The sequence below is a fragment of the Acinonyx jubatus genome, chromosome C2, assembly GCF_027475565.1.
Source record: "Acinonyx jubatus isolate Ajub_Pintada_27869175 chromosome C2, VMU_Ajub_asm_v1.0, whole genome shotgun sequence".
NCBI lineage: Eukaryota > Metazoa > Chordata > Mammalia > Carnivora > Felidae > Acinonyx > Acinonyx jubatus.
This window is the reverse complement of record NC_069384.1, coordinates 41,813,785-41,839,883: the sequence shown is the minus strand read 5'-3', so window position 1 is coordinate 41,839,883 and position 26,099 is coordinate 41,813,785. Positions and strand designations below refer to the sequence as shown.

The 26,099-nt window shown below is 35.5% G+C and overlaps 1 protein-coding gene across 2 annotated transcripts in view; it reads left to right on the top strand.

Annotated features, from left to right (window-relative positions):
* The window catches only part of PROS1 (protein S), a 69,015-nt gene that overhangs the window by 29,298 nt on the left and 13,618 nt on the right, over window positions 1-26,099 (top strand). For both annotated transcript variants that reach the window (XM_027077579.2, XM_053220711.1), the window contains exons 4-11: window positions 4,272-4,358; window positions 6,846-6,968; window positions 7,068-7,199; window positions 10,586-10,711; window positions 13,230-13,351; window positions 15,990-16,105; window positions 19,135-19,324; window positions 25,808-25,975. In XM_027077579.2, coding sequence (XP_026933380.1) covers window positions 4,272-4,358; window positions 6,846-6,968; window positions 7,068-7,199; window positions 10,586-10,711; window positions 13,230-13,351; window positions 15,990-16,105; window positions 19,135-19,324; window positions 25,808-25,975 — 1,064 coding nt within the window. The remainder of the gene's footprint in view (window positions 1-4,271; window positions 4,359-6,845; window positions 6,969-7,067; window positions 7,200-10,585; window positions 10,712-13,229; window positions 13,352-15,989; window positions 16,106-19,134; window positions 19,325-25,807; window positions 25,976-26,099) is intronic.

Sequence of the window (26,099 nt, the reverse complement as noted above, 5' to 3'; positions counted from 1 at the left end):
GTTAAAAGGAAAACAAAACAAAAGAGAACATTCACAAAAGCAAAATTGCATTTGGTGCAAAGGTTATTAAGTTAGCCTGATCTTTAGCAAGAATAATTAAGGAAAAAGAAAAAGAAGGAAAGAGGAAATGCCAAAATAGAAGGTGTAGGATAAAAAGAAGAAATACTAGAAGTCCAACATTGATTGAATTTATAATGGTAAAATAAAGAGTATCATAAAATAAAATATAATCACAAAATAATACAAACAGCTATACCAAAATATATTTGAAAACTTGATAAAATGGATACATTCCTAGAAAAGTAGGAAACATCTATAATTTTACATGAAGATATAGATAACTTGGTTATAAATAACTAGTGAAAAAGTAAAACCTCAACCAAAGCCCTCTTCCGGATCTCCTAGATCTAGATGTTTTAGAGATGACTTCTTCCAAATTAAAATTAAAAAAAAAGTTAAATTTTCTCTTATAAAATTGCCCTAGAAGAGAGAATAAGATTCTATGCTGTGAGCTTATTCAGAAAGGCTGGTATAATCTTGATTCCAAAATCAGGTAAGGGGTGCCTGGGTGGCTCAGTCGATTAAGCGTCTCAGGTCATGATCTTCGGCTCAGGTCAAGATCTCATAGTTTGTGGGTTCAAGCCCCACACTGGACTCTGCTGACAGCTGGGAGCCTGGAGACTGCTTCGGATTCCGTCTCCCTCGCTCTCTGCCCCTCCACCACTCATGCTCTGTCTCTCTCTTTCAAAATTAAATAAAAATTTAAAAAAGTCAAAATCAGGTAAGAACAACACAAGAAAATAATATGATATCCAATCTATCTAAAATGTATCAAAGAGAGTATATCATAATAAATTAGGTTTATTCCAGAAATTTAAGAGTGGTTTAACATCAGAAAAGTCTATCAATGTAATTATCCATGTAAATAGTATATTATTACTTCAGTTCATACAGAAAAAGCAGTTGATAAAATTCAGAGCTTAATTATAAAACCTTTTTGCAAACTATAATTTTCAGGGAACTTTCTGAACTTGGTGAAGGTTATACAGAATAACCATATAATTTACAAATTTTGATACTTTTGTCCAGGACCAGTACTACCCAGTACTAGGACTGTTCTGGAAAAATTGCCATGTATGGTCACTTTAATGATATACACACAACTGGAGAGAAAAAAAGAAGGAAAGAAAGAAAAAGAGGATGGAAAAAAACGAAGAAAGAAGGAAGGAAAAACTCAAAATCTGCAGTAATTATACTTACTGGGTAAAGTTTAGATATAGTCTATGGTTGAGGACAAGAAGAGAAGCACTGGAAGTTATAGCCAATGAAATAAGGAAAGAAAAAGAAATAGGAATTGTATAGCTCATGGGCAAAGTATATACCTAGCATTAATTATAACTGATACAATGATATGCCCAGAAATAAAAATGATACGTAGACAATATATTAGAACACATAGGAGATTTTTAGATAGCTCTAAGACTAGCCTATAAAAATCAGTAGTAGTTCTTACACAAACAGTAGTCCACTGGAAAATGAAAAGATGATACCTTTTTCTATAGCTGCAAATTCTGTAAGATCTCTATAGAAAAAAATTTTTAAACGTGAATTAAGGATATAGAGGATGAACTGAAATCATGGAAAGACATTTCATGATCTTGAATTGAGTAATGCTAAAGAGAGATCAGTTAACTGCAAATTGATCTATATATTCAAAGCAATCCCATTTAGAATATCAGATTTTTTAAAGGAATTCAGTAAGTTCACTTTAGCATTTAAATCAGGGAATAAAAGTTCACCTATGTCTATGTCTAAAAGGAGGAAGTACCTCATCAAATATTAATTCAAAGCTATAAAGAAAACCATATAATACTGTCAGAACATGTAGACTAATCAACCTAGAGAGTTCAGAGACCCATGTATATATGGCAACCTAATATCTGATAAAGATGACACCACAAATCACTGTGGGTTGTTGAGAAGATGGTGTGGGGGAGAATGGCTAACTCTAACCAGAAATATAAATCTGGGTTCCTAAGTACCACCAAATGTAATGGTGTATTCTAGGTGGAATAAAGACAAAAATGTTAAAGACAAACCATGAAATTAAAGAAATAACACAGTAGAATATCTTTGTAATATCTTTGTAATCAACAGCATGGAAAAACACCTGCAAATTCACAAACCATAAGGCAAAGTATTTGGTAAATTTGATTACAACAAAGTTAGGAACTTCTCTTAAAAGAGACGTAAAAGTTTAAGAGATAACAGAATGAGAGATGATATTTATAAATGTTTAAATTTCTGCAAACCCACATGAACGATAAATAACTGCCAATAGAAAAATGGTTAGTAATGAAAATTTTCGGAGGAGGAAACTCAAAAATTTTTTATTTCTTTATTAAATTTTTTAACGCTTATTTATTTTTGAGAGAGAGAGAGAGAAAGAAAGAAAATGAGCAGGAAAGGGGTAGAGAGAGACACACACACACAGAATCCAGAGCAGGCTTCAGGCTCTGAGCTGTCAGCATAGAGCCCGACTTGGAGCTCAAACCCACAAACTGTGAGATCATGACCTGAGCCGAAGCTGGAGGCTTAACCAACTGAACCAGGTGCCCCTCAAAAGTTTTTTAGATGACATAACGGTATGCTGCATCTCACTAGAAATCAGAAAAACAATATGCGATGTCACTTTATTACCTATTCTGGCAAAAATTAGACAGCCAAGATATAGAAATTCTTGTGCTCTCTGGTGGGAATGCACCTCTAGAGAGTCACAAAGTACCTGCCTATCTAATGATCTCACAATTCTGGAACCCCCAGGTATCTATTTCTTATGCATATACTAATGAGACACATATGAAGATGTCCATCACAGTGCACCTGTGGAGGTGGGATGTTGGGGGCAACCTGAGTATCTTTCATTGGTAGAGGGGATTATAAAAATGGTCGTTGCTTGCCATGGAGTAATGTTTAACAAGCAATAAATTAGAAACAGTAACTTCTATGCAGCAGCATGAAGTGCTCATAAAAATATAGTGCCCCCTTACCCCCTGACTTTGGATGGCCCCTGGGATTGCTTTGATCAGTTGACTGTGGCAAAGGTGACAAAATGCCTCTTTCATCGGCCTGGCAGTTTCTGCTTTATTCCTCTTGGAAGTTAGCTACCACGAAAGAAGTACCACTCTAGGACCAGCCTGCTAAGAGAAACCCAACCACAGTGAGAAGCCCTGAAACATGACATGTGTATAGAGAGAAATGCCAAGGAGCCTGAGCTGTCAGCCATGTGAGTGAAAAACCATCTGGGAAGTGGATCTTCCGATCCTAGCCACCCTGGCTGACTCTTAATGTGCAGCAGGGACAAACAGCCCAACCAAACCCTTTCTAAATATTTGACCTAAAATTTAATCTAAAATGGAGTTGTTATTTAAGCTTCTGATTTTGGGGGTTGTTAGCAAAAGATAATAAAAATACCACTTTTTTAGTAAGTTGTGATTAGCTGTATAGTGAAGTAAGATATATATGTGTATATATACATACATATATATTTATACAATGTTGTCTTGAGGGACTATTAAGAAATGTTATGTTGTTGAGACTAAATGACTCCTAGTTAAAGTATATAAGTAAGTATTTTATTTTATTTTTTAAGTATATAAGTATTTTATCTGTTATTTCAGCTGTTATTGCTGCCAGATTGCTCTAATTTCCCAGAGTTGTAGTGAGGAATAACATGAATGAAGTAAACCTACTTTGTAATACTGAGGCATTACACAAATATTATTATATTAATCTATATGCAACACTAGGAGAAGTAGAAGTTGCCTACAATGACCAGAAACACTAAGTTAGTCTATTGATTTAATTATAGATGCTTTTAAACCAGGCTCTGATCTACAGATTTGAGGGTAATTTTAGGTCTCTGCTGCGGAATGAAGAACATAGACTTATTTGCGAATAAATTTTTTTGTTAACCTAACATCGTTTCACTTCTTGCTTTAAGGTTCTTCTCTGAGAAGAAGCTTCCATAAACCTGTCTTTCCTTATTGTCATCTGTATGTATTGTCATCTTGCTTATAGATACTTAATTTTTCAAAAAGGTGGATGGAAACATTTAGGGCTCACGTTTCCATCACGTTCATCATTTTGAATGCTGAATCCTATAAATCCACAGGAACATAAATATTCTATCACTTTGGATAATTTCTACTCCCACCATGATTTCACATGAGGTAAATGTATCTACTCTAAGATTACATTTATGTTTCCAGATTGTCTTGGCTCTTTCCGAGCTGGATTGTTCACTGCTGCACGTCAGTCAACCGATGCCTACCCTGATCTAAGGAGCTGTGTCACTGGTAAGCACCGCTGTCGTCCATTTGAGTAACAAAACAAAACAAAATAAAAATCTGCAAGTAAATGCACCATGTAAATATAACTGATGTTTAAAATCAACGAATGAGCCCTACAAGACTTGTTATGCCCAGCAAGGAGATATTTTTGACATCATTTGGAAAAGGGTTTTTTCAAATGCATATGCTGCTCTTTTACTCAAAATAAATATTCCACCTAAGGTTTAAATTGAACAGTGTTCCTTGTTTACTAAGCTTTAGGTCATTGACTTCAGAATTTTATTCCCAAACAGTTTTATTTTGGATGTTGTTGCATAATCATGTAGTATGACCAAATGTTACGGTTGATTGATAGGTCAAAGTGGAGCCATGTTTATTCTTCTAACTTTTGGCATCAGTAACATAAATGTGAAAACTGTTTGAATATCAAATTAGCCTTCTCCCGCTAAAGTTCACATAGGGCGTAGTGATAATTCTGGTAGATTATTTGTCTCTCATTACCCATTTTCCCAATTGAGAGTCAAAGAGACAAAGGTGAAATTGCAAGGTGTAAATTGGGATGTTTATCTAGTGAACATTGTACATATAGCATCGGCATTATCTAAATATTCATTTATCTGCATTTTCTCTAATTTTAAGTTGGTTTTAATTACACAGGTAAAACGGTTTGCTGAACAAACATATTTAATTCATACTTTATTTATTTTAAAGTTTATTTTTTGAGAGAGAAAGTGTGAGTGGGGGAGTGGCAGAGAGAGAGAGAGAAAGCCTTAGTGGGGGAGGGGCAAAGAGAGAGAATCCCAGTCAGGCTCCAAGCTGGTAGTGTGGGGCTGATGTGAGGCTCAAACTCATGTGCTGTGAGATCATGACCTGAGCCTAAGTTGGACGCTTAATCGACTGAGCCACCTAGGCACCCCTACTTTATTTAATTAATTAATTAATTTAAAAAATTTTTTTAACATTTATTTATTGTTAAGAGACAGAGGTAGAGCATAAGCATGGGAGGGGCAGAGAGAGAGGGAGACACAGAATCCAAAGCAGGCTGCAGGCTCTGAGCTGTCAGTACAGAGCCAGAGGTGGGGCTCGAACTCACAAACTGTGAGATCATGACCTGAGCTGAAGTCAGACGCTTAACCGACTGAGGTACCCAGGCGTCCATACTTTATTTATTTTTAATTTACCAAAATATATGAAAATAATTTGATAACTTGCTAATTAGCTTGTTTTCTATCATTGTAACTAATACCTATTTTATTACTACTTTTCAAAAAACTTGATGATTTTATGAGGATGTTTGTTGAAAAATTGGGTAATTAGGTTTTGGTTAGTTTTAAAACTTTTTTTTTTTTTTTTGCAAGTCACAGAAAATTCCTTAGCTAACTTAAGCAAAGGGAAATGTGTTAGAAGGATGGAAGGAACTTGCAGAGTTAACTAGGAAGGCTTGAGAAACAGAAATGTACAGGAACCAAGGGACCATTGCAGTGTCTAGTGGAGGGAGAGAGACCACAAATTAGTAAAGAAGCAAATGGGCATATCATTTAAGATCATGATAAGGTGCTATAACATTTTATGAAGAAAATAGCCTTCCCCTGGGCATCACCAATACTCTGCTACCTGTTGTCCAGTGTCTGGAAACCACTGTTTTATGTATTTTGAGCAGGAAGATAAATCTAGTCCATGTTACTTCTTCTTAGCCAAATTGGAAGTCCCAAATTCATTTTCTGTTGATACTGAGTAGTTTTATTTGTTCTGCACACCTCACTGAATCATTTTAAGGATCAAATAAAATAATTTATATGAAAAATATCAAATTACAGTTAAGTACTGTCTATATTTGCAAATAAAGAAGTAGTTCCCTTTTGCAAAATAATTATAAAGGTTTGTTTAGTGGAATCAGTTTTTTTTTTTCAGGAAGTTATGTGTTTTCTTTCTTTTATTTCCTTTTTCTTTTATGTTTTATTTAAATTTCAGTTAGCCAACATAAAAGCAATATTAGTTTTAGGTGAGCAATATAGTGACTTAATACCTACATACAACACCCTGCGCTCATCACAATCGTAACTCCAATTCCCATCACCCATTCAACCCATCCCCCCACCCATCTCCCTTCTGGCAACCATCCACCTCTTTATAGTCAAAAGGCGGCTTCATGGTCTGCCTCTCTTTTTAAAAAAGAATGAAATCTTGCCATTTGCAGAAACGTGAACACGGAGCTGAAGAGTATTATGCTGAGTGAGGTAGGTCAGTCAGAGAAAGACAGATACCATGTGACTTCATTCGTATGTGGAGTTTGGAAAACAAGGCAAACAGTCATAGAAGAAAAAATAAATATGGACTCACTTTTCTATGAAAAAGTGTTACTTGAAGGAAGGGGTTGTAATTTTTTTTGGTATTGATTACAGGCTTCGTGCACAGGATTTCTATTAAAGGGCATATAATTCTTTTTTTTACCATGGCGCGTGGTAAAATTAAATAGTTGTCTATCTCCTTCAGCCATTCCAGACCAGTGTAGTCCTCTACCATGCAATGAAGATGGATATATGAGCTGCAAAGATGGCCAAGCTACATTCACTTGCGTTTGTAAATCAGGTTGGCAAGGAGACAAGTGTGAATATGGTACGTATGGTAAACCCGCCTGGCTCGTCCGGAGTGACCTCCTGGGAAGGTCTCCAAAGGCTTTATCTCTTTGAAAACAATCTGTTCTTCCCTTCTCAGATATAAATGAATGCAAAGATCCCTCACATGTGAATGGAGGTTGCAGTCAGATATGTGATAATACACCTGGAAGTTACCACTGTTCCTGTAAAAGTGGTTTTGTTATGCTTTCAAATAAGAAGGACTGTAAAGGTAAGTGTGAGAGCAAAGTTCCGCTACAGGAATTTCCCCCAGAAAATGCTTGGAACTCTCTGGTTCTAAGTGCTTTTAATATATATACGTTATTATCCACCTTGAAGCCTTATGATACTAGGGGACTGCCTTTTAGGTTAATGTTTATACTCATATTTTGTTATTTATAGAATTTTTCAGTGTTTTCTTATTGTATTTTATTACTGAGTATTTTATTGTTTTCTTACTGTGTGTATGTGTGTGTGTGTGTGCCTGTGCACGTTTGAATAAAGAATTTCATCAAATGGTGATAACGTGAAGTCTCAGTGCAAATCCTTGCTTACTAGAGTCTTTGCAAAACCATTGTTGGTAGTTTTGTCAGACACTATAATATTATGCACTTTATTCCAATAAGGTAAACATCTATACAAAGTATACACCATCTATACAAAGTAGTGCACCATAATCCAATCCTTCATAACCTCTCCCACTGTAGGTCGTATTTCCTTGTTAGAAATACCTTTTGCGTATCCAGTATAAACCTTTCCTCTTGCACCTTATCTCCTATTGCAGTTTTGGGAAAGATGAAGAACTTGTTTTCTTTCTCTTTATACATTTAAGATCTCATCTTTGGTCATAACTATTTTTTTCCTTCAGATTAAAAAAAATTCCTGTCAGGTTATTTCAGTAAGTCATTTTACTAGTGTATTTCTTTTGTTTTTCTTTGTCTTTATGTTTCCCTTCAATTTTTACTTTTTCTTTCTGCCTATTGTCCTTTCTATTTGACTCCTTTATCTGCCATAGGTAAATATTCAAATATTTGTGCTAGGTGTGTGGATGACTAAAAATGAAATTTCCTAGCCTGGAGTTAAATTTTGCCTTTAGAAATTGGGAGCAATTTTCCCTTTCTTTCCATCCTCCCTCCCATGCCTCCTTCCTTCCCTCCTTCCTTCCTTCCATTCTTCCTTCCTTCCTTCCTTCCTTCCTTCCTTCCTTCCTTCCTTCTTCCTTCCTCCTATTCCTCTTCTTTTTGCTGTGAGGTTGAAAATTTAGTAAGTTAAAACATAAAGTATCCTTGTTCAACTTTATTCATATCTGCTTTGAGAAATCCCCAGATTGAATTCATATTCAAGAGATGATCTGTCCCTCATCGTACTATAATGTTTAGTATAATTTACTATATTATTTAAAGTGCAGTTAAATGACTCTAAAGTGAACTGCATTTATTAACAATTATTCCTGAACCATTGTCCCAATTTGTGACTATATACCTTTCTCATCTGCCTATTTGAAGGTCTGTTTGAAGTTAGAAATTTAGAATACCAGTATTGTTAGAACACATTATAGAAAGCCATCATAATGCAGGAACCATATGCATTCTATAAGCAAATAATACCCATTTATACTTCTGCATCTTAGTACTTGAATGGTCTGTTCTTCTAAAGAAGTTGTAACTTATATTTTTAATTAAAAGGTATTTAATTCTTATCCATTGAGTTAATACACATGTATACAAATTATTACAAGAAGTTCTCACACATAGAATGTCCCTGATGACCAGAACATGTGTTCTGGTATACTTCATTTACGCAGTCTTTTTTTCAAATATTTTTTTCTTATTAATCTGTTTTTTTTTAATGTTTGTTTTTTGAGAGAGAGAGAGAGAGACGGAGCATGAGGTGGGAGAGGGATAGAGAGAGAAGTAGGCACAGAATCCAAAGCAGGCTCCAAGCACAGTGTCTGATGCGGGGCTCGAACCCCTGGACCGTAAGATCATGACCTGAGCTGAAGTCTGGTGCTTAACTGACTGATCCAACCAGGCATCCTGATTTACAGTCTTTATCTGTAAACTAGGTGATAGAAGAATATGTGTATAGCTATTACAATAAGGCCTTTGCCAAGATGTGGATATGCTTGAGATCAAGTTGCCAGTAATTGTCTAAAAATGGAAGAATGAAACTTTTTATCAGACATTAGATGTCAGTGTAGAGTAATAAAATCAACGTCCTATAACTTGGACTCATATGATTTAAGTAATTCTCTGCAATATGCCTGAAACCAAATAATTTTAGTCATATGTTTTTACTATTTTATTTTATTTTTAACGTTTATTTATTTTTGAGAGACAGAGTGTGAGCAGGGGAGGGGTAGAGAGAGAGGTGGACACAGAATGTAAAGCAGGCTCCAGGCTCTGAGCTGTCAGCACAGAGCCCGATGCAGGGTTCGAACTCATAAACCATGAGATTATGACCTGAGCTGAAGTTGGTCGCTCAATCCACTGAGTCACCCAGGCGCCCCTACTTTCATTTAAAAATATGGATTTTATAGCTCTTTAAAAAAAATGAATATTTTATTTGAGGTAATTGTAGATTCACATACAGTTGCAAGAAATTATAAAAAGAGATCCCATGTACTCTTTGCTGAGTTTCCCTTAATAGTAACATTCTACAAAACTACAGTACAATATCACACCTATGACATTGACATTGATACAGTCATGATACAGAAAAATTCCCTTACCACAGGAATTGATTCAATTATTTCTGTGCATGCTTTTTTTTTAGCTAGAGTATTATCTGAAATTTTGGTTATTAGTCTGTGAAAAAATTAAACTCTCAATTTTTTAGAGTAGAAAATATTTTTCCTATTCTGAACTTGTCTGTCTCCAGAGATTACAGATGAGAAAAGTTCACTAAAATAATTACATCTCCATTGAACTATTTCTGTCTCTTGCTTTGTTTTTCTCATAGATGTTTTTATCTAGTGACTAGCTGCAATCAATACTTTATTTCCTACTCTACCATGTAATATAATAAATGAGTCTGAAATTTCTGGATATTAATTTAGCACTAAAGTTTGTATTGGGATTTTACAAATACTTTGAGACCTTACTCAATTCCATTTTAAATTTGAATCACTCTTGAATACTTTAGCCAAAAATAATAGTATGCAGATTTAGCAAGTGTTTATTTCCAAAGGAAAAAGTGACTGATGAGCCACCTCTTTTTTGTTTTTTATGATTGTGATAATACAGAGTGAATCTACTTTTAAGAACATACTTCAAAAACATGCATTTCGGGGTATATATTAAGAATATGGTGAATCTTTTCTCCCATTTATTCATGTAATGTAACCCGGTAGATAAGAAAATAACTACAGCCCTCTCCTTTTACATAACTATAAAGAACATAGCAAACATCAAATTCCCTGTATGTGTGTATGAAGAACTCATATTTAGTAAACTAAAACATGGTGACAGATTTAAAATTTTGTTATTCCCAGGCCACTCTCTTTTCTCATTACATATGTTAAACTAGATCCAGGAAACACAAATCAAGCATTCTTTGCTAGTATTCTCTGGTATGGGAAAAAATATTTTTTTTTTAATCTATTGGTTTCATTTATAGATGTGGATGAATGCTCAATGAAGCCAGACATTTGTGGCACAGCTGTGTGCAAGAACATTCCAGGAGACTTTGAATGTGAATGCGCTGAAGGCTACAGATATAACCCCACATTAAAGTCTTGTGAAGGTAGAGTTGTAGTGGTATCATTGTTGATGGCGCAGAGGGTGGGTTTGAGTCCTGCTTTCCTATTAGAAGCACTGGTTCTGTGTGAAATCAGCAATCAGATGTTCTACGATGGCAAGCTCCGTGATGTAGCTTGGCCGGTTTGGGGGTCATTGGCTTCCTTCCAGAATAACAGTACGTAAGACACATGGTCTTTGGGTCTGGGGTTGTGCAGTCTGTTTGCCCTCAAAGCTGTGTATGAATTGGAGATCTCCCGTGGATGATAAAAATACGTTCACATCATTTAAATAATATTCAAAGACGAAAAGCATTTCAACCTGGAAGGAAAAACATAAGCAAATGAAAGATAAGTTGAAAAATCACACGGGTGTTACATGGATGGTTAGAAACCTTCAGGTGTATGCCAAGCTTTTGGATGATTTTCTGTGCGTGTATTATTATGTCATTTATTCTCAAATAGGAAATGACGTAGTTTTGTGATAATTAAATACGTGTAAAAGGAAAATCTCATCATAATTAAATGATAACTGAGCTCTAGAAATTTGACAAGTATTGATTAGTACTGTCAGCACCTGCACATTTGGGAGAGCCCTTTGGACTCATTACTTCATTTGGCTGAAGGCGCACTGCCAGGTGCGTCCCAGAGGCTTAGATATTTGGGGGATTTTTTTTATTATGGATATATGCAAATAGACTCATATCCTCCTTTAAATTTTGCGAAATTTCAAAATAAACTTAATATAATTAAAACTAATCAAATCAATAGTGATTTTTCATAGTGGAGATATATATACATATATATATACACATGTATATACATGTGTGTATATATATATATATGTGTATACATGATATAAGATACCCTTTTAACCATTTTTAAGGGTACAATTCAGTGGCATTAATTGCTTCCACATGGTTATGGAGCCATCAAGGCTATCTGTTTCCAAAACTTTTCATCATCCCAAACAGAACTCTGTAACCATTAAGCAATAAGTTTCCCCTCCTTCCTCTCCTAAACTCTAATCTACCTTCTGTCTCTATCTACTTTTTGGGAGACAACCTTTAATCTAATTCCTCTCTATATTAATTTGCCTAAATCAATAGTAATTCCAGAATAGGTTTTTTTTCTCAAATATATGTGCTTCTCTTGATATTTTGATGTTTTACCTCCCATACACTCATCAAAAATTATGCCCTCCACATACCATCTCTCTTCTCCCACGACTCCAGATAGAAATTACTGTGGTGATATTCAGATTTATTATTAGCCAACTTCATTGTGTATATTTTAGTTTTATTCAAGAATGACAGATTTTTTTTTTTTAAAAAGATACATGTGTGGTACCTATGTACAATATTCAGAGTACTTTATATGTCATTTATTTTTTTTTTGTAAATTGTTTATTACTTTGGATTTGGCAATAGGTTCTTCTTTTTAATGTTTATTTATTTTTGAGAGAGAGAGAGAGAGAGAGAGAGCGAGCACAAGCAGGGAAGGGGCAGAGAGGGAGAGAGGGAGACACAAAATCCGAAGCAGGCTTCAGGCTCTGAGCTGTCAGCCTGAACCGTGAGATAATGACCTGAGCTGAAGTCAGATGCATAGCTGACTGAGCTACCCAGGCACACTGAATTATATGCCAATTAATTTTAATGCTAAGGGATCACTAATTTTGGAGTTGTATGTTGAGACATTTTTATGGGGGAATTTATATGCCATGAATATATGCGTTAATGTACTTGGGAACTTTCAAAGATTGCAGGGTGCATTTATTGAAAATATCAAGGATCCTATGTAGCTCTGAAGTGTACTTTAGATGAAGTGTATCATTACAACTTTTCAAGAATGATTTTCTCAAAATATGGAGTGAGGACAGGGCCATATCAAAGATTTCACGATATGGGAGATTATAGTACCGTGAGGTGTGTTTTTCTTTTTTAATTGATAAGAAATAAAGATAGAACCTTAAATATATTGCCACCATTAATCACTGCATTATGGAAAGTCAGATGTTCTCGATATTATTTAATACCCGATTACATTAACCTTCAGTTAAAAGGGATCTTTTTCCCCTTCCCCTCTCTTCACTATCTGCTCCTCCTCCCCTTCCTCTCTTCTCCCTTCCTTACCCTTCCCTTTCTTTTCTTCCAAGAAAAGAATGGTGAAGCAGTCTTAATGGAATTTATTTAGTCAGAAATGATACTTATCCTGAGACTCTTAGTCTTTTTTCCCTCAAATTCAAAAATTGGAAAATTAGTGTAGTTGTTATATTTTTACTAATTATTTATTGCTGAAAGTTATACATTACATTTGTTGCTTTAGGTGTATAAATAGATAGGCATTACGCTTGTACGCTTGTAACTCATTTAAATTTCTGCCAAGTGTTGAAATGTGATTTCATGTCACAGAGATTCCTTTCACTAAAGAATCTATTATCACTGATTATCTTACACTAACATCAGAATACTCCTCTTGGATTGAACATTTAGAAGATATTAAGATTTATGTTCTCTTTTACCCCAGATGTGGATGAATGCTCTGAGAACATGTGTGCTCAACTTTGTGTCAATTACCCTGGAGGTTACTCTTGTTATTGTGATGGGAAAAAAGGATTCAAACTTGCCCAAGATCACAAGAGTTGTGAGGTAACATTTTGCAACATTAAACTTCCCATCTCTTTTCTAAAATGAGAGAACTGGGTACTTATTTCCATATAGCTGAGGTAAGTCGGGGAAATACAGATATTCTATAATAATTGCTATAGATCTAGCAGGCTCAGAGTCACAGCCTATTTACTAATTTTGCTCATGTAAGCCATAAATATTGGGGATAATTAGTGACTAGGTTTAAAAAAGGCTGCAAGGTCATAGTTCAGAGAGCACTCATCTGTGTAGCCTATACATTTACAAAATCCAATGTGTATGTTTATTTAAAAAATTAAGACAAGCTGAAGTTCATACTTCTCTTTGTGAGGAAAAAAATCTTATGTAGAAACCTTAGCAGAAACATTTTCCTACGTATACTTTATCCCACTCTTGACGAGTCTGATCACATTTCGTCATGTTGGTACTTGCAAGAGGGCTCAAAAAATCTCAGGTGGAAATAACTGTCAGGATAGGATTCAGTGAGGTTTAAGTACATCAAAATTCAGAGAGGTTGATTTTGTTAATCTGTATGTCTCAAACTTGCTTTTAGTTACTTGGATTTAATTCATTATTGATCCAGGAATTGAATGTTGGGGGTAGCTTTTCCTTCACTGAAATAAATAGGTCAACATCTGAAGCGTTTCTCCCTCTAACTAAGGATCATGTGTTAGTGATTCTTGGTCCAACTCCGGCATTTCTTTTCATAAGTGAAGGTAAAATGTTATATGATCATGGAGCAGACAGTAAGAAAAAAAAACAAAAAACAAACAAAAAACCCCACCTCAATAATGATTTAATCATGTATATACACAAACCTCTGTATCTGTTAGCAAGACAAAACTGTCTATGTCCAAGAATGAAACATTCAATATATGCTACCTCCTTGGTAAAGACAGGGAAGGTGAGATTATACTATATCTATGTAGTAACTTTGATTTTATTGAATGGAATTCCATGCCACGTGAATGTCTACTTTGTAATTTAATCTTTTATTATTTAAGTATTCATAGTAGTTATACATCACCATCTTCCTTAGAATAGGTTTGTTAAAGTTCTAAGAGGAGATGAGATGTTGTTTACGTGCCATGTGCACAGTTCCCCCAGAACATCCCTGTATGTATGCCTGAAAACTTATCCCTAAAAATCTTTCCATTCTATTTTTTTTTATTTTTTTAATGTTTATTTATTTTTGAGAGACCGAGAGAGACAGAGCATGAGCGGGAGAGGAGCAGAGAGAGAGGGCAACACAGAATCTGAAGCAGGCTCCAGGCTCTGAGCTGTCAGGAAGGGGGCTGATGCGGGGGTCCAACTCACAAGCTGTGAGATCGTGACCTGAGCTGAAGTTGGACGCTTAACCGACTGAGCCACCCAGGCACCCCAAAATCTTTCCATTTTAATGTTTGGTGTTACTCTTTGGAAAAAAAATACTTGATATTAAATCTAATGACTCTGAATCACTTTTTTGTAAATTCCTTGGAGACTAACACAATCTATTTGCTTATATTTATCCTATCTAGGTTTTCTAGGCATTCTCTTTGATGCTGTCAGGCTGAGTCCGAGAACCTGGGTTGAGGTGGGGCGGGGTGTCCCCACGGGATCATCCAAGAGGTCCCTTGGCTTTGCAAAGGGTAGAAATCAAATGCAAACCGGAGAAAGTGAAAGCAGAGTTTATTGAATAGCATGAATAACAGAGTATAGCAGACAGAGTGTCTGGGGGACACAGAAAGGAAAAGAGAATGAGTCTCTTCATTGTTTAGGGTTAGGGGTATATATTGGAAAGGGTCCAGAATACATGTTCCTTCAGGAATCTAGATAGGGTCCAATCAAAGGCAAGTGGTGGTGGGTAATAGTCATTATTTTACAATCATAGAAGGTAGGGGGTGTTGATGCCAGCATCAGCTGGGGTTTATCCGAGGCTAATGTCCTGCAACATGTTTGGGATCTGGCTCTTCTTAGATGTTATCAGGTGTTTGGGGGCCCTAGGACAAAATTCAGAAAATGATCAACTTTCTTGTTTCCCCCCTGGAGTGGGAATATGGCTTCTTTGGTTTCTATATAGACTCAAAGTGAAATAGAGAACAATAGGGCCTGGCAAGAAAACAGCAGAAATGGAGCCTTTCTAAAATGGATTTCCTTCAACTTCCCTACTTCAGCTTCACTGTCTAGATAGTATATTTTTGCTCAGAAAATTTTTTCTTAATAAATGAATGAGTGTATGAGATGCTACTTACTGGTATATTAATTCTTCCATGATTTCTGACTCCAGTTTTTTTTTTTTCTTCCAATGTAATTCTTTGAAAGCATCAGAACTGCAGTTAGTTAAGGGGATACATGTTGTTACTGGAAGGAAAAGGTTGTGTTTTGTTCTGAGATTTGCAAAGGAAATATTAAGGACAAAAATATAAAGCCACACACATTGAACAAGACTTTAAAACATGTGTTCTGGGAGGTTTTACTTGTGGACTATATAAGGAAGTAAAAGCTGTTGCTTTATTACCAAGGGTGTTCTTTATTTAATGTATCCCAAAGAATACATTTGACAAGATCACTAGGAACCAGAGAAAGAATATATAACCTGACACAAACAGCAAGCAATAATCTATGCATGTTTTTATGTGTTTTGTTTCCTTTTCTCCAGGCTGTTCCAGTGTGCCTTCCCTTGAACCTTGACAAAAATTATGAATTACTTTACTTGGCAGAGCAGTTCGTAGGGGTGGTTTTATATTTAAAATTTCGTTTGCCGGAAATCACCAGGTGAGGTACTAATGTCAGTGATAATCTCTAGAGGTAAGCAGGTAAGGACAGAAGAAGAGTGACCAAAAAGGTTTGAAATGTATGAAATTGCACTCCCAATTAGATAATTTAGATATATTATCAATCAGATAATTTAGGGAACCCTAACGTTAATTCACCCCTTCACACATGTAATTTTCATGCTAAAATCATTTGGGTCATTCTAGGCTGAACTTCCCCAATGATCATTGGACCTTAATCCATCCTTTTTCCATTTCTAGTGAATACAAATTTACTAAGAAGTTGGGAAAGCAGATTTAATATATTTGTCAAATTTTCATTCTTCTTTATACATGTTATAAAAGCTAAGTAAAAAGAAAATACTGAAAGTATTGCTTTCAGAATATACTGTATTCATAATTACTAAGGAAAATTCATAAGATTGTGTAAGTGGTATTTTAAAGAAACACATCACATGATTTTAGTTGATTGTCTGAGTAGCTTATCTGCTATTCCTGTAGTTAGGTTGTGTCTAGGGAAAGAATAGTTGTTGATGATTTAGAGTCATGGTTCTCCTTTAATTATCAAATTTTCTAAGAGTCATATATGATTGAAACTAGAAAAAAGGAAATTAGAATTTTGTTGTAATAATAGAAAGGGAATGTATTTAAGACTGATTACAGAATCCATATTTTAAAATATTTTAATTAGATAAGCATGCATATGGACAATGATTATTCATTAAATAATTCAACTAAATTCATAGAAATTGTATCCTTAAGGAACATTATTCTAAAAATCACTAATGTAATTGTGCTCCTTCAACACTCTTTTATCTACCAAGACTTGGTTTTCCCCTTTAATATCTCAGAGCAAATAATGTCATCTAGTGACATAGACTGGAGACAACATTTCCTTGCTAAGATAATAATGAGAATGAGAGAGAAAAAGGTTAATTATTGCATACCTTTAGTCACTGTCAGGGGGATTCATTTCTGACAATTCACAATAGCTTGGGCTGTAACACGGAATAACATAAGCCAAATTATTATTGTTTCCAGTATTTATTTGTCCTTTATTTATATAGTTTAAACTTTTTTATTGAAGTTTAATATATATATGTGTATAGAAATAAACACGTATCTTAAATATACAACTTGATGAACTGTTTATAAACTGCCACCTGGTAACCAACACAAAGAATAACTAGTGCTTTGTTGTGGCTTTTTTCCTTTTTTTTTTTTTTTTTTTTGCAAATTCCTTCAGCTCAGTCTCCAATGATCAAATACTTATCCCACCCTAAAGTTAACAAATTCACTCTTCTTTTTCATTCTACAAAACTTCAGAGAAAGAATGAATTGTTCCCCGGGGTATGCTGATGTATTCCAGACAGAAAGAATGTAGAACACAACTCTTTGTGTTACTGGTGTAGCATGATTTTGCAAAGAGAAGGAAATTATCTCCCTAAGAGGATCAACTTCTGGAAGATCCTGAGCATACGCAGATTTGGGTTTTGACAAGATAATACCTGCTTCACATCAGCAAAATGTGATGATTATGAAAGAGAATAGAGGTCCTTATCCTAAGCAAAAGTAAATAAACAAAATAATCTTAGTTCAGTAAATCCCTACTACATTGTTATCTGTCCAACATACTTCCCTCCACATAACCTCTTTAAAATATTTCTTTGGAATTCTTAAGATTAAAACATTTATTTCATCAGCCTTTCTTTGTTCTATTTGAAGTTAAGTCTGTTCCCCATTGCATATAGTGCCTCTATGGGAATTCTTTCTGGCCTTTCTTGCAAATTATCTGAAGTCCTGACTTTTTTTTAACTTAAATCACCTTTATTTTAATTTAATTCAAGTGACTAACAATTATACAACTATTTTTTTCTATTCCTTGTTTGTCTTTTTTCAATCATTTTGATTTGATGGTTTCTTGGAAATGTTAATGCTAATTTTCATTACAGTGTCATAGGGCACTAATCAATACATGTTATTTTTTCTTAAAATTTATTTATTTATTTTGAGAGAGAGAGAGGGAGAGGGAAAGCATGGGAGGGGCAAGGAAAGAGGGGGAGAGAAAGAATCCCAATTAGGCTCTGCACTGTCAGCGTGGAGCCCGATATGGGGCTCAAACTCACAAACTGTGAGATTATGACCTGAACCAAAATCAAGAGTCGGATGCTTAACTGACTGAGCTGCCCAGGGGCCCGGATACATGTTAGTTTTTAACCCAGCATTTCTAAGATATTTCCTCCCCTGTAATAGCTACATATATACTCGGTGTCTTAATAGCAACAGACATTACCCAAACTCAGGTACCCCCAAACATATGACTAGACTATATCTTTTCAGGTCTCCTTCCATGTGCTCTAGTGTAATGATTTATACAATTAAAGCTTTGGAGAACTTTTTTAAATCAAGCTAACAGATCTATCTTAGAGTTTTTTACTTTACTTTTCTTACCACACACAAAGACTTAATTATGTTTGCAGTCATCCAGATGCTGTTTTGTATATCTCTGTGAGTGATTCCTTCCTGACATATATGAAGTCACAGGGAAAACAGGCCTTTTGATGTATAAACCAGTCATGAGATGGTAACATCTTTTACTAATCAAGGATACAGCCAAAAAAAAAAAAAAAAAAAAAAGGAATCTTAACATCAGATTATATAGTGTATAAAAAGCTCCAGGAGAGATACAATATATCTAATATTTTGTACATATGTATGAATTCCAGCATTTACAAGAGTACCTTCAAAACAAATGCCAAAAAGAGATGAAAAAGTACCAAAGCATCTGTTCACTGGAGAAAAAGTCTCCAAGAATACGAAAGAAAATAGAATACCTTGATTTTGAGCATACACAGAGCCAGAGATAACACATGAACAGTCTAATTGTGCTCTACTTTTTTACTAATTCCAGGAAAGAAAGAAATACTTGACTCTTTCAACATATTACTGTTTCTAGTATAAGAGAAAAAGAATAATGCATTAAGCATTGCCCATTTCTCTGTTAAGGCTGTCTCTTTGCCCATTATATAGATTTTCAGCTGAATTTGATTTCCGGACCTATGATTCAGAAGGTGTTATCCTGTACGCAGAATCTCTTGACCACTCATGTTGGTTCCTGATTGCTCTTCGTGATGGAAAGATTGAAATTCAGTTTAAGAATGAATATACAACCAAAATCACAACTGGAGGCAAAGTTATTAATAATGGTTTATGGAATACGGTATGTTTTATAGATTTTAGAAAGAATATCTCTACTTTAACACAGTTTAACATCATTAATAATTTATTTCTATGGTGATACCAAATCAAAATGGAGTTGGATTTATTTGATGTTATATGAAGTATACTACATACCCTGCAAATCCTTGAAACAGTCTGAGAAATGATACTGTCACAGGATATATTTAGGATTTTTGTAACATTGTTTTCAGTTATTTGCTTAAACTACTCTCTAACTTTTTACCTTTTTTAATGACTTATTGATGTCTCTCCTATAGGTTATTAGTGGGCATAACAGTTTATGCAAAGATACTACTGATCAAGGACAAAAATACTGAATAGCCACCAAAATTTTTTAAATGAAAGGGAAATGCAATAGTAACATAGAAATACACATCGAAAGACTAGTACATATAGTAATTAATTCAATTTCAAATATTAGCATATAGATAAGGAACCAATTTGTATAGAGAGTATATACTAGCCAGTACCAATTACAGTGCTCTTTTAGATAATCACTAAAAGTGAGCCTAAAATGGAAGTTTTCGTGAAGGGATTACTTTCATTTATAATGGGGAGAACTCTTTTCTGCAAGAGTCATTGCTGTTTTCAGCAGGTTCTAACTGAGAAATCAGCTTCACCTTAGAACGTGGTACCCAAAAGAGACACTTTATATGCCTGTGGGATCTGGCAAGAGGTCTATATTGAAAAGACATGTGACATCATCACTACATTATTTCATTTCTTTATTTACCCCACTCGTGCACTCATATATTAACTAAGCCTTTAGTGAGCACTTCTAAAATGTTAAGTGCCTGGGGCTCCTGGGTGGCTCAGTCGGTTAAGCATCTGACTCTTGATTTTTGTTCAGGTCATTGATCTCAGGGTTTGTGAGTTCCAGCCCTGCATCCGGCCCTGTGCTGTCGGTGAGGAGTCGGCTTGGGATTCTCTCTCTCTCCCTCCCTGGCCCTCCGCCACTCATGTTCACATGTGCCATCTGTCTCTTTCTCTCTCAAAATAAATCAACTTAAAACAAAGAATTGATGAAAATGCTAAGTTCCTGAGTTCAAGGCACTAGAGCTATGGCAAGAGATTTTCCTTGCTCTTGAGCTTACTTGGTACCTCACAATTTAACAGGTGATGCCTTATGAACTAATACAATATAATGTGAAATCATTACAGTACAGGTAGCAAATTAGGTACAGTTGCACACAGATATGGTTTACCAAAAATGGGGCTATCTGTCCTTTGATAGCCATAGATTTGGGGCTCTGGACTCTTAAATACACCTTTTTTTAAGTTTATTTATTCTATTTTGAGGGAGACAGGGACAGCGGGTAGTTGGGGAGGGGTAGAGAGAGAGGAAGAGAGAATCCCAAGCAGGCTCTACACTGTCAGTGGAGAGCCTGATGTGGGGCTCAAACCCACAAACCGTGAGATCACGACTTGAGCCAAAACAAAGAGTTGGATGCTTAACCAACTGAGCCGCCCAGGTGCCCCGGGGCTCTTGACTCTTGACCAAACAGTGTCTGCGCATGATCAGATGCAACTGTCAGAGAAATCACTAAAATTTTCTGGCTTCTCCAAATGCTCTCATTAGCGTAGCTTTGCCGCTACATCTTTCCTACTGCATCTATACGTAGAATACTTGGCTCATACAGCTATTCCTCCACTGTCCTAGAGAATACATTTTTAAGTTTTTTAAAAAAATTTTCTAATATTTATTTTTGCGAGAGAGAGAGCACACGCGCACACACACACAAGTGGGGGAGGGGCAGAGACAGAGAGGGAGACACAGAATCCAAAGCAGGCTCCAGACCCTGAGCTGTCAGTAAAGCCTGACGTGGGGCTTGAATTCACAAACCGTGAGATCATGACCTGAGCCAAAGTTGGACGCTCAACCGACTGAGGCACCCAGGCGCCCCATTTTTTTAAGTTTATTTATTTATTTTGAGATGGCAAGCTTGAGCAGGGGAGGGGCACAGAAAGAGGAAGACAGAAAGGCAAGCATACCCCGCATAGTCAGTGCACAGCTCGAAGTGGGGCTTGAACTCATGGACCACGAGATCATGACTTGAGCCAAAGTCGGACACTTAACCGACTGAGCCACCAAGGCACTCCTGAAGAATACATTTTATTGCCTCGTGTCCCCACATCTCCTATCTAAAAATCACTAAAATTACTTTTTCAGCAAAAGAGAGCAAACAGAATTTTTCTGATCAATTGATACAAATTGAAAGTGTCACCTGTTTGGAGGAGAATTTAGATACATTTTAGGTAATATAGAATATATATAAAGAAGGTAAATATTTACCTGCAAGGCTAACATCTTGAGTTGCAGATAGTGTTTACTAATGAATTATCCATGAATGATATGTTAGAGGCAGGATTCTGGATTGGATAGAAGGCAGCTAGCTATTCAGTTCCATACATTTTGTCTTCTATATTTATGATTCTTATTAAAACTAAACTATTATTTAATGATATGCCCATATTTTAAATAAAACATAAAATTTCCCTTTGTAAATTGAATACAACTTGACATTAAAAATTTAAGAATAATAAGGAAATCAGAGAAAAACTTTAATCTGGTAATAAATTTGATGCTGGCTAGTTTTTAAAAATTCTTAATTTGATATTTTAGGAATTTATGAATTTTCTCCCCCGCCATTTAAATAAGATTTCTTTTCTCCCTCTCTTTCATTTAAAAAATATTACTTCATGGTATTTTTACCATTTTACAGTTTTGTTGGTTTGTTAATAACTTGTACAGTTTCAGGCAAATTTATGCAGACACGGAAATTATCTCAAATAAATAGATATTTCAAGTAAATGCTTTAATTGACAAAGTTAAGTTATATTAATCATTAAGCATTAATACTTAAGTTACATTAAGCAAACTGGAGTGTTCACTTAGTACCATTTGCTTCACTAATTTTAAATAATTTTAAAATTTCAAATAAAATACTTTAAACTTTTTTTAATGTTTATTCATATTTGAGAGACAGAGACAGAGTGCAAGCTTGGGGTGGGGGCAGAGAGAGAAGGAGACACAGAATCTGAAGCAGGTTCCAGGCTCCGAGCTGTCAGCACAGAGCCTGATGCGGGGCTCGAACTCACGAACAGTGAGATCATAACCTGAGCCGAAGTCAGATGTTTAACCAACTGAGCCACCCAGGTGCCCCTCAAATAAAATACTTTGAAAATAAGAATTTAAAATGTAGAGCTTAGGATTGTTGTAATTGAGATAAATAGAATGTGGGTAATTGTTAATTAAAATGGTTATAAACCATAGAAATAAATAAGGCTATATTATAAGTCATTACATCTCATATTTAGGTATAATTCCAATATTGGTGGGAAATTTGTACTTTGTACCATATTTTTATTCATTCAAAAAGGTATTTATTGAGTGCTTTGTGTGCTGTTCCTTCTTCTAGGTAGTGAGGCTACAATAGTGATTAAAACAAAATCACCACTCTTGTGGAGCTTGCACTCTAGTGGTGAGATGTTAACCATGAATGCATGAACAAAATAGCTACATCAGATAGTGGTTAGTGCTCAGAGGAAAAGGAAAAGCAAGGCCAGGCAAGAGTCATGATGGTGAGTGTGCATGTGGAATCAGGAAAGCCATCTCCGATGAAATCACATCTGACCGGAGACTTGAGGGCACAAATCATGAGCAATATATGGGGCAAGATGATTCTGTGCCATATGAACAGCAAGTACAGACCATCAGGCAAGCGGATGTGATTGTTGTATTTGAGGAACGAGCAAAGCTCAGCATAGATGCAGTGGAGTAAGGGAGGGAGGGAGGAATAGAAAATGAGGTTAGAAATGTGGTCTGGAATAACACCAGGTAGGGCCATGGGGACTCTATTGAGAAATTAGATTTTATGCTAAGTAGAAAGACCTAAGATGATTTTGAGAAGTGACATGATTTAATTTGCATGTATGTTAAAAGATAATCAATTCTAGGGGCACCTGGGTGGCTCAGTTGATTGGGTTTCAACTCTTGATTTCAGCTGAGATCATGATCTTATGGTCTGTGGGATCGAGACCCATGTTGGGCTCTGCACTGACAGTGTGGAGCCTGCTTGGGATTCTCTGTTTCTCACTCTGTCTCTGCCCCTCTCCCTCTCCACCCCCCCCCCCCCAAAATAAGCAAACACTAAAAAAAAGAAGATAATCCTAATCAGGACATGATGACTTTGTGGAAACTAGATAGTAGGGAGTAAGAATGAGACAGGATATGGGCTTATGAGACCACTGGACCACTGTAGTAACTCAGTGGAGAGAAGATGGCATCTCTGACTAGAGCGTTGATGGTAGGTGGTGAGAAGTAATCAGATTCTGGATATACTTTTGAGCTTCAGCCTTCAATTTAAGGTAGATAAAAAGTTTTGAATGTTCAACATAAAGAGGGGTTTAACAGCCATGAGATTGATTATTGTTTATCTGTGGTTCTAAACTGTCTCATCGAGTGCCCATATATTCATAATGCTCCTTTCCTGTCCTATAATGAAATGCATCAATAATGTAAGCTACTTTTGCATATCCCTAGTAGAAACCAATATAATACCCTAATTACTATACAAAGAAATAAAGGGAAGTAATTTATAAGAAAATAATACATATTTCAGTATATAAGGGCTCAAGTGCAAGTACAGTATTTGTCAAAGCTTGCTCCTATATGTAGAATAATGTGAAAGCTGCAAATGAAGACTCATGCTGGAGTATTGTATTGGCAATTCAAATACTGTAAATGCATAGATACCATCAGTAAAGGTAATCTTCCAAAATAGTGAGAAACTCTTGGTAAAGATCCACGCAAAACAAACATCAATTTATCCTTGGTTTGCAAGACTGTTGATATTCTTGAAAAATTCAGTGAATGCTGAAATGGTACAAAAAATGTTTTGTGTTCATATATGCCAAACTCAGATAAGCATGAGTACACTCTGCATGAATATCCTGCAGGGATATTCAGGAGGTTTGCAGGATATTGGGCACTTTATTATTGTGCATGACGATCCTCCCTATTACAGGTATCCAGCATCTTGCAATGTGAGCATGCATCCTACTCATTGCAACAGCTAAGTACCCTCCGCACCCCCAAATTTTCCAAATGCCCGAGAGTGGGAGAGTAGAGCCCCCATTTAAAAGTATTTGCATGACTAAGGGGAAAAAGGTCTGAGAACTGAGCTCTGGGGCTTATTATAGAGGTTGAAAAGAAAAGGAGGAGCCCCCAAAAGAGACAGAGATGGAGTGGTAAGACTTCCAGAAGCAAGCTAGACTGAAGTTCTAGAGGCTAACTTAAATTTCTCCAGAAGGGGAGAGTGTGATGCTAAGTGAAATAAGCCATACAGAGAAAGACAGATACCATATGGTTTCACTCTTACGTGGATCCTGAGAAACTTAACAGAAACCCATGGGGGAGGGGAAGGAAAAAAAGAGGTTAGAGTGGAAGAGAGCCAAAGCATAAGAGATTCTTAAAAACTGAGAACAAACTGAGGGTTGATGGGGGGTGGGAGGTAGGGGAGGGTGGGTGATGGGTGTTGAGGAGGGCACCTTTTGGGATAAGCACCGGGTGTTGTATGGAAACCAATTTGACAATAAACTTCATATATTGAAAAAAAAAATTTCTCCAGAAGGGAATAGTCATTTGAGTAAAAGGATACTGATTGGCTGCATTGAAGACAGAGCATTGACGAACTTTAAATCTGTAAATGTTACCAAAGTTATTTTACATTAGAGCATAATTTTTCTCTTCCTGTAGTGGTGCTTTAACATGCCTACCTTTTCACTTCCATTACTGATGAGTAAAAGAAGAGTTTTCATTTTGAGTGCTAGAGTTTTGCTTGAGGAGATTGGTTCTTCAAGTCGTCTTTTTGGGAGGATTTTTTATTGTTGTTTGCCATCACTTTCAATCTTTTTTAAAAAACCAAACCACTTTCAAAATTGGAAAAACCCAATTTAATGTATTGTATTTCCTTATGACCTCAATTACTTTTGAATTTTGAAATAAAATATAATTTGTATGTAATGAACGGAACACTAGAGATACTGATTTCTCATAATTTATATTAAAAATTTATTTCCCTTATTGATTCCATATGTATACTTCCAGACAATTGCAAAATAAGAACACTTAAAAGTTTCCTTAAGATTTTGTATAATTACACACTGGGGTTGAAAGATGTATTATAATTGAATGTTTAAATTTAAAAGAATAATATTGATTTTTTTACCTTAAAATATTCATTTACTTTTCAGACAAGAATTATCACTTTAAAACACATTTTACCATCTTTATAGTAATTAGACATTTCAAATGGGTTTATGACAAATTAATTATTACATTAAAATGATTATTTTGAAAAATTATTTACTGGAATAATACCAGGATTTTTTCAATCTTAGTGTTTCAAATGACATGCAGTGATGTTTGGTTGTTTGATAATTTCTGTATTTTTAATTGTAGGTCTCTGTGGAAGAATTAGAATACAGTATTAGTGTAAAAATAGCTAAAGAAGCCGTAATGAATATAAATAAACCCAGAAGCCTTTTTAAGCCTGCAAATGGATTTCTAGAAACTAAAGTTTATTTTGCAGGATTACCTCGGAAAGGGGAGAATGTACTCATTAAACCGGTAATGATCCAAGCTTCTATCATTTATCATGGATGAATTCCTCTTGTCTGTAATAGATTTGAAGATGTGTTTTTCTTATAGTCAAAGAAGTTATTTTGTTGAACACACCAACTGTGACAACTTG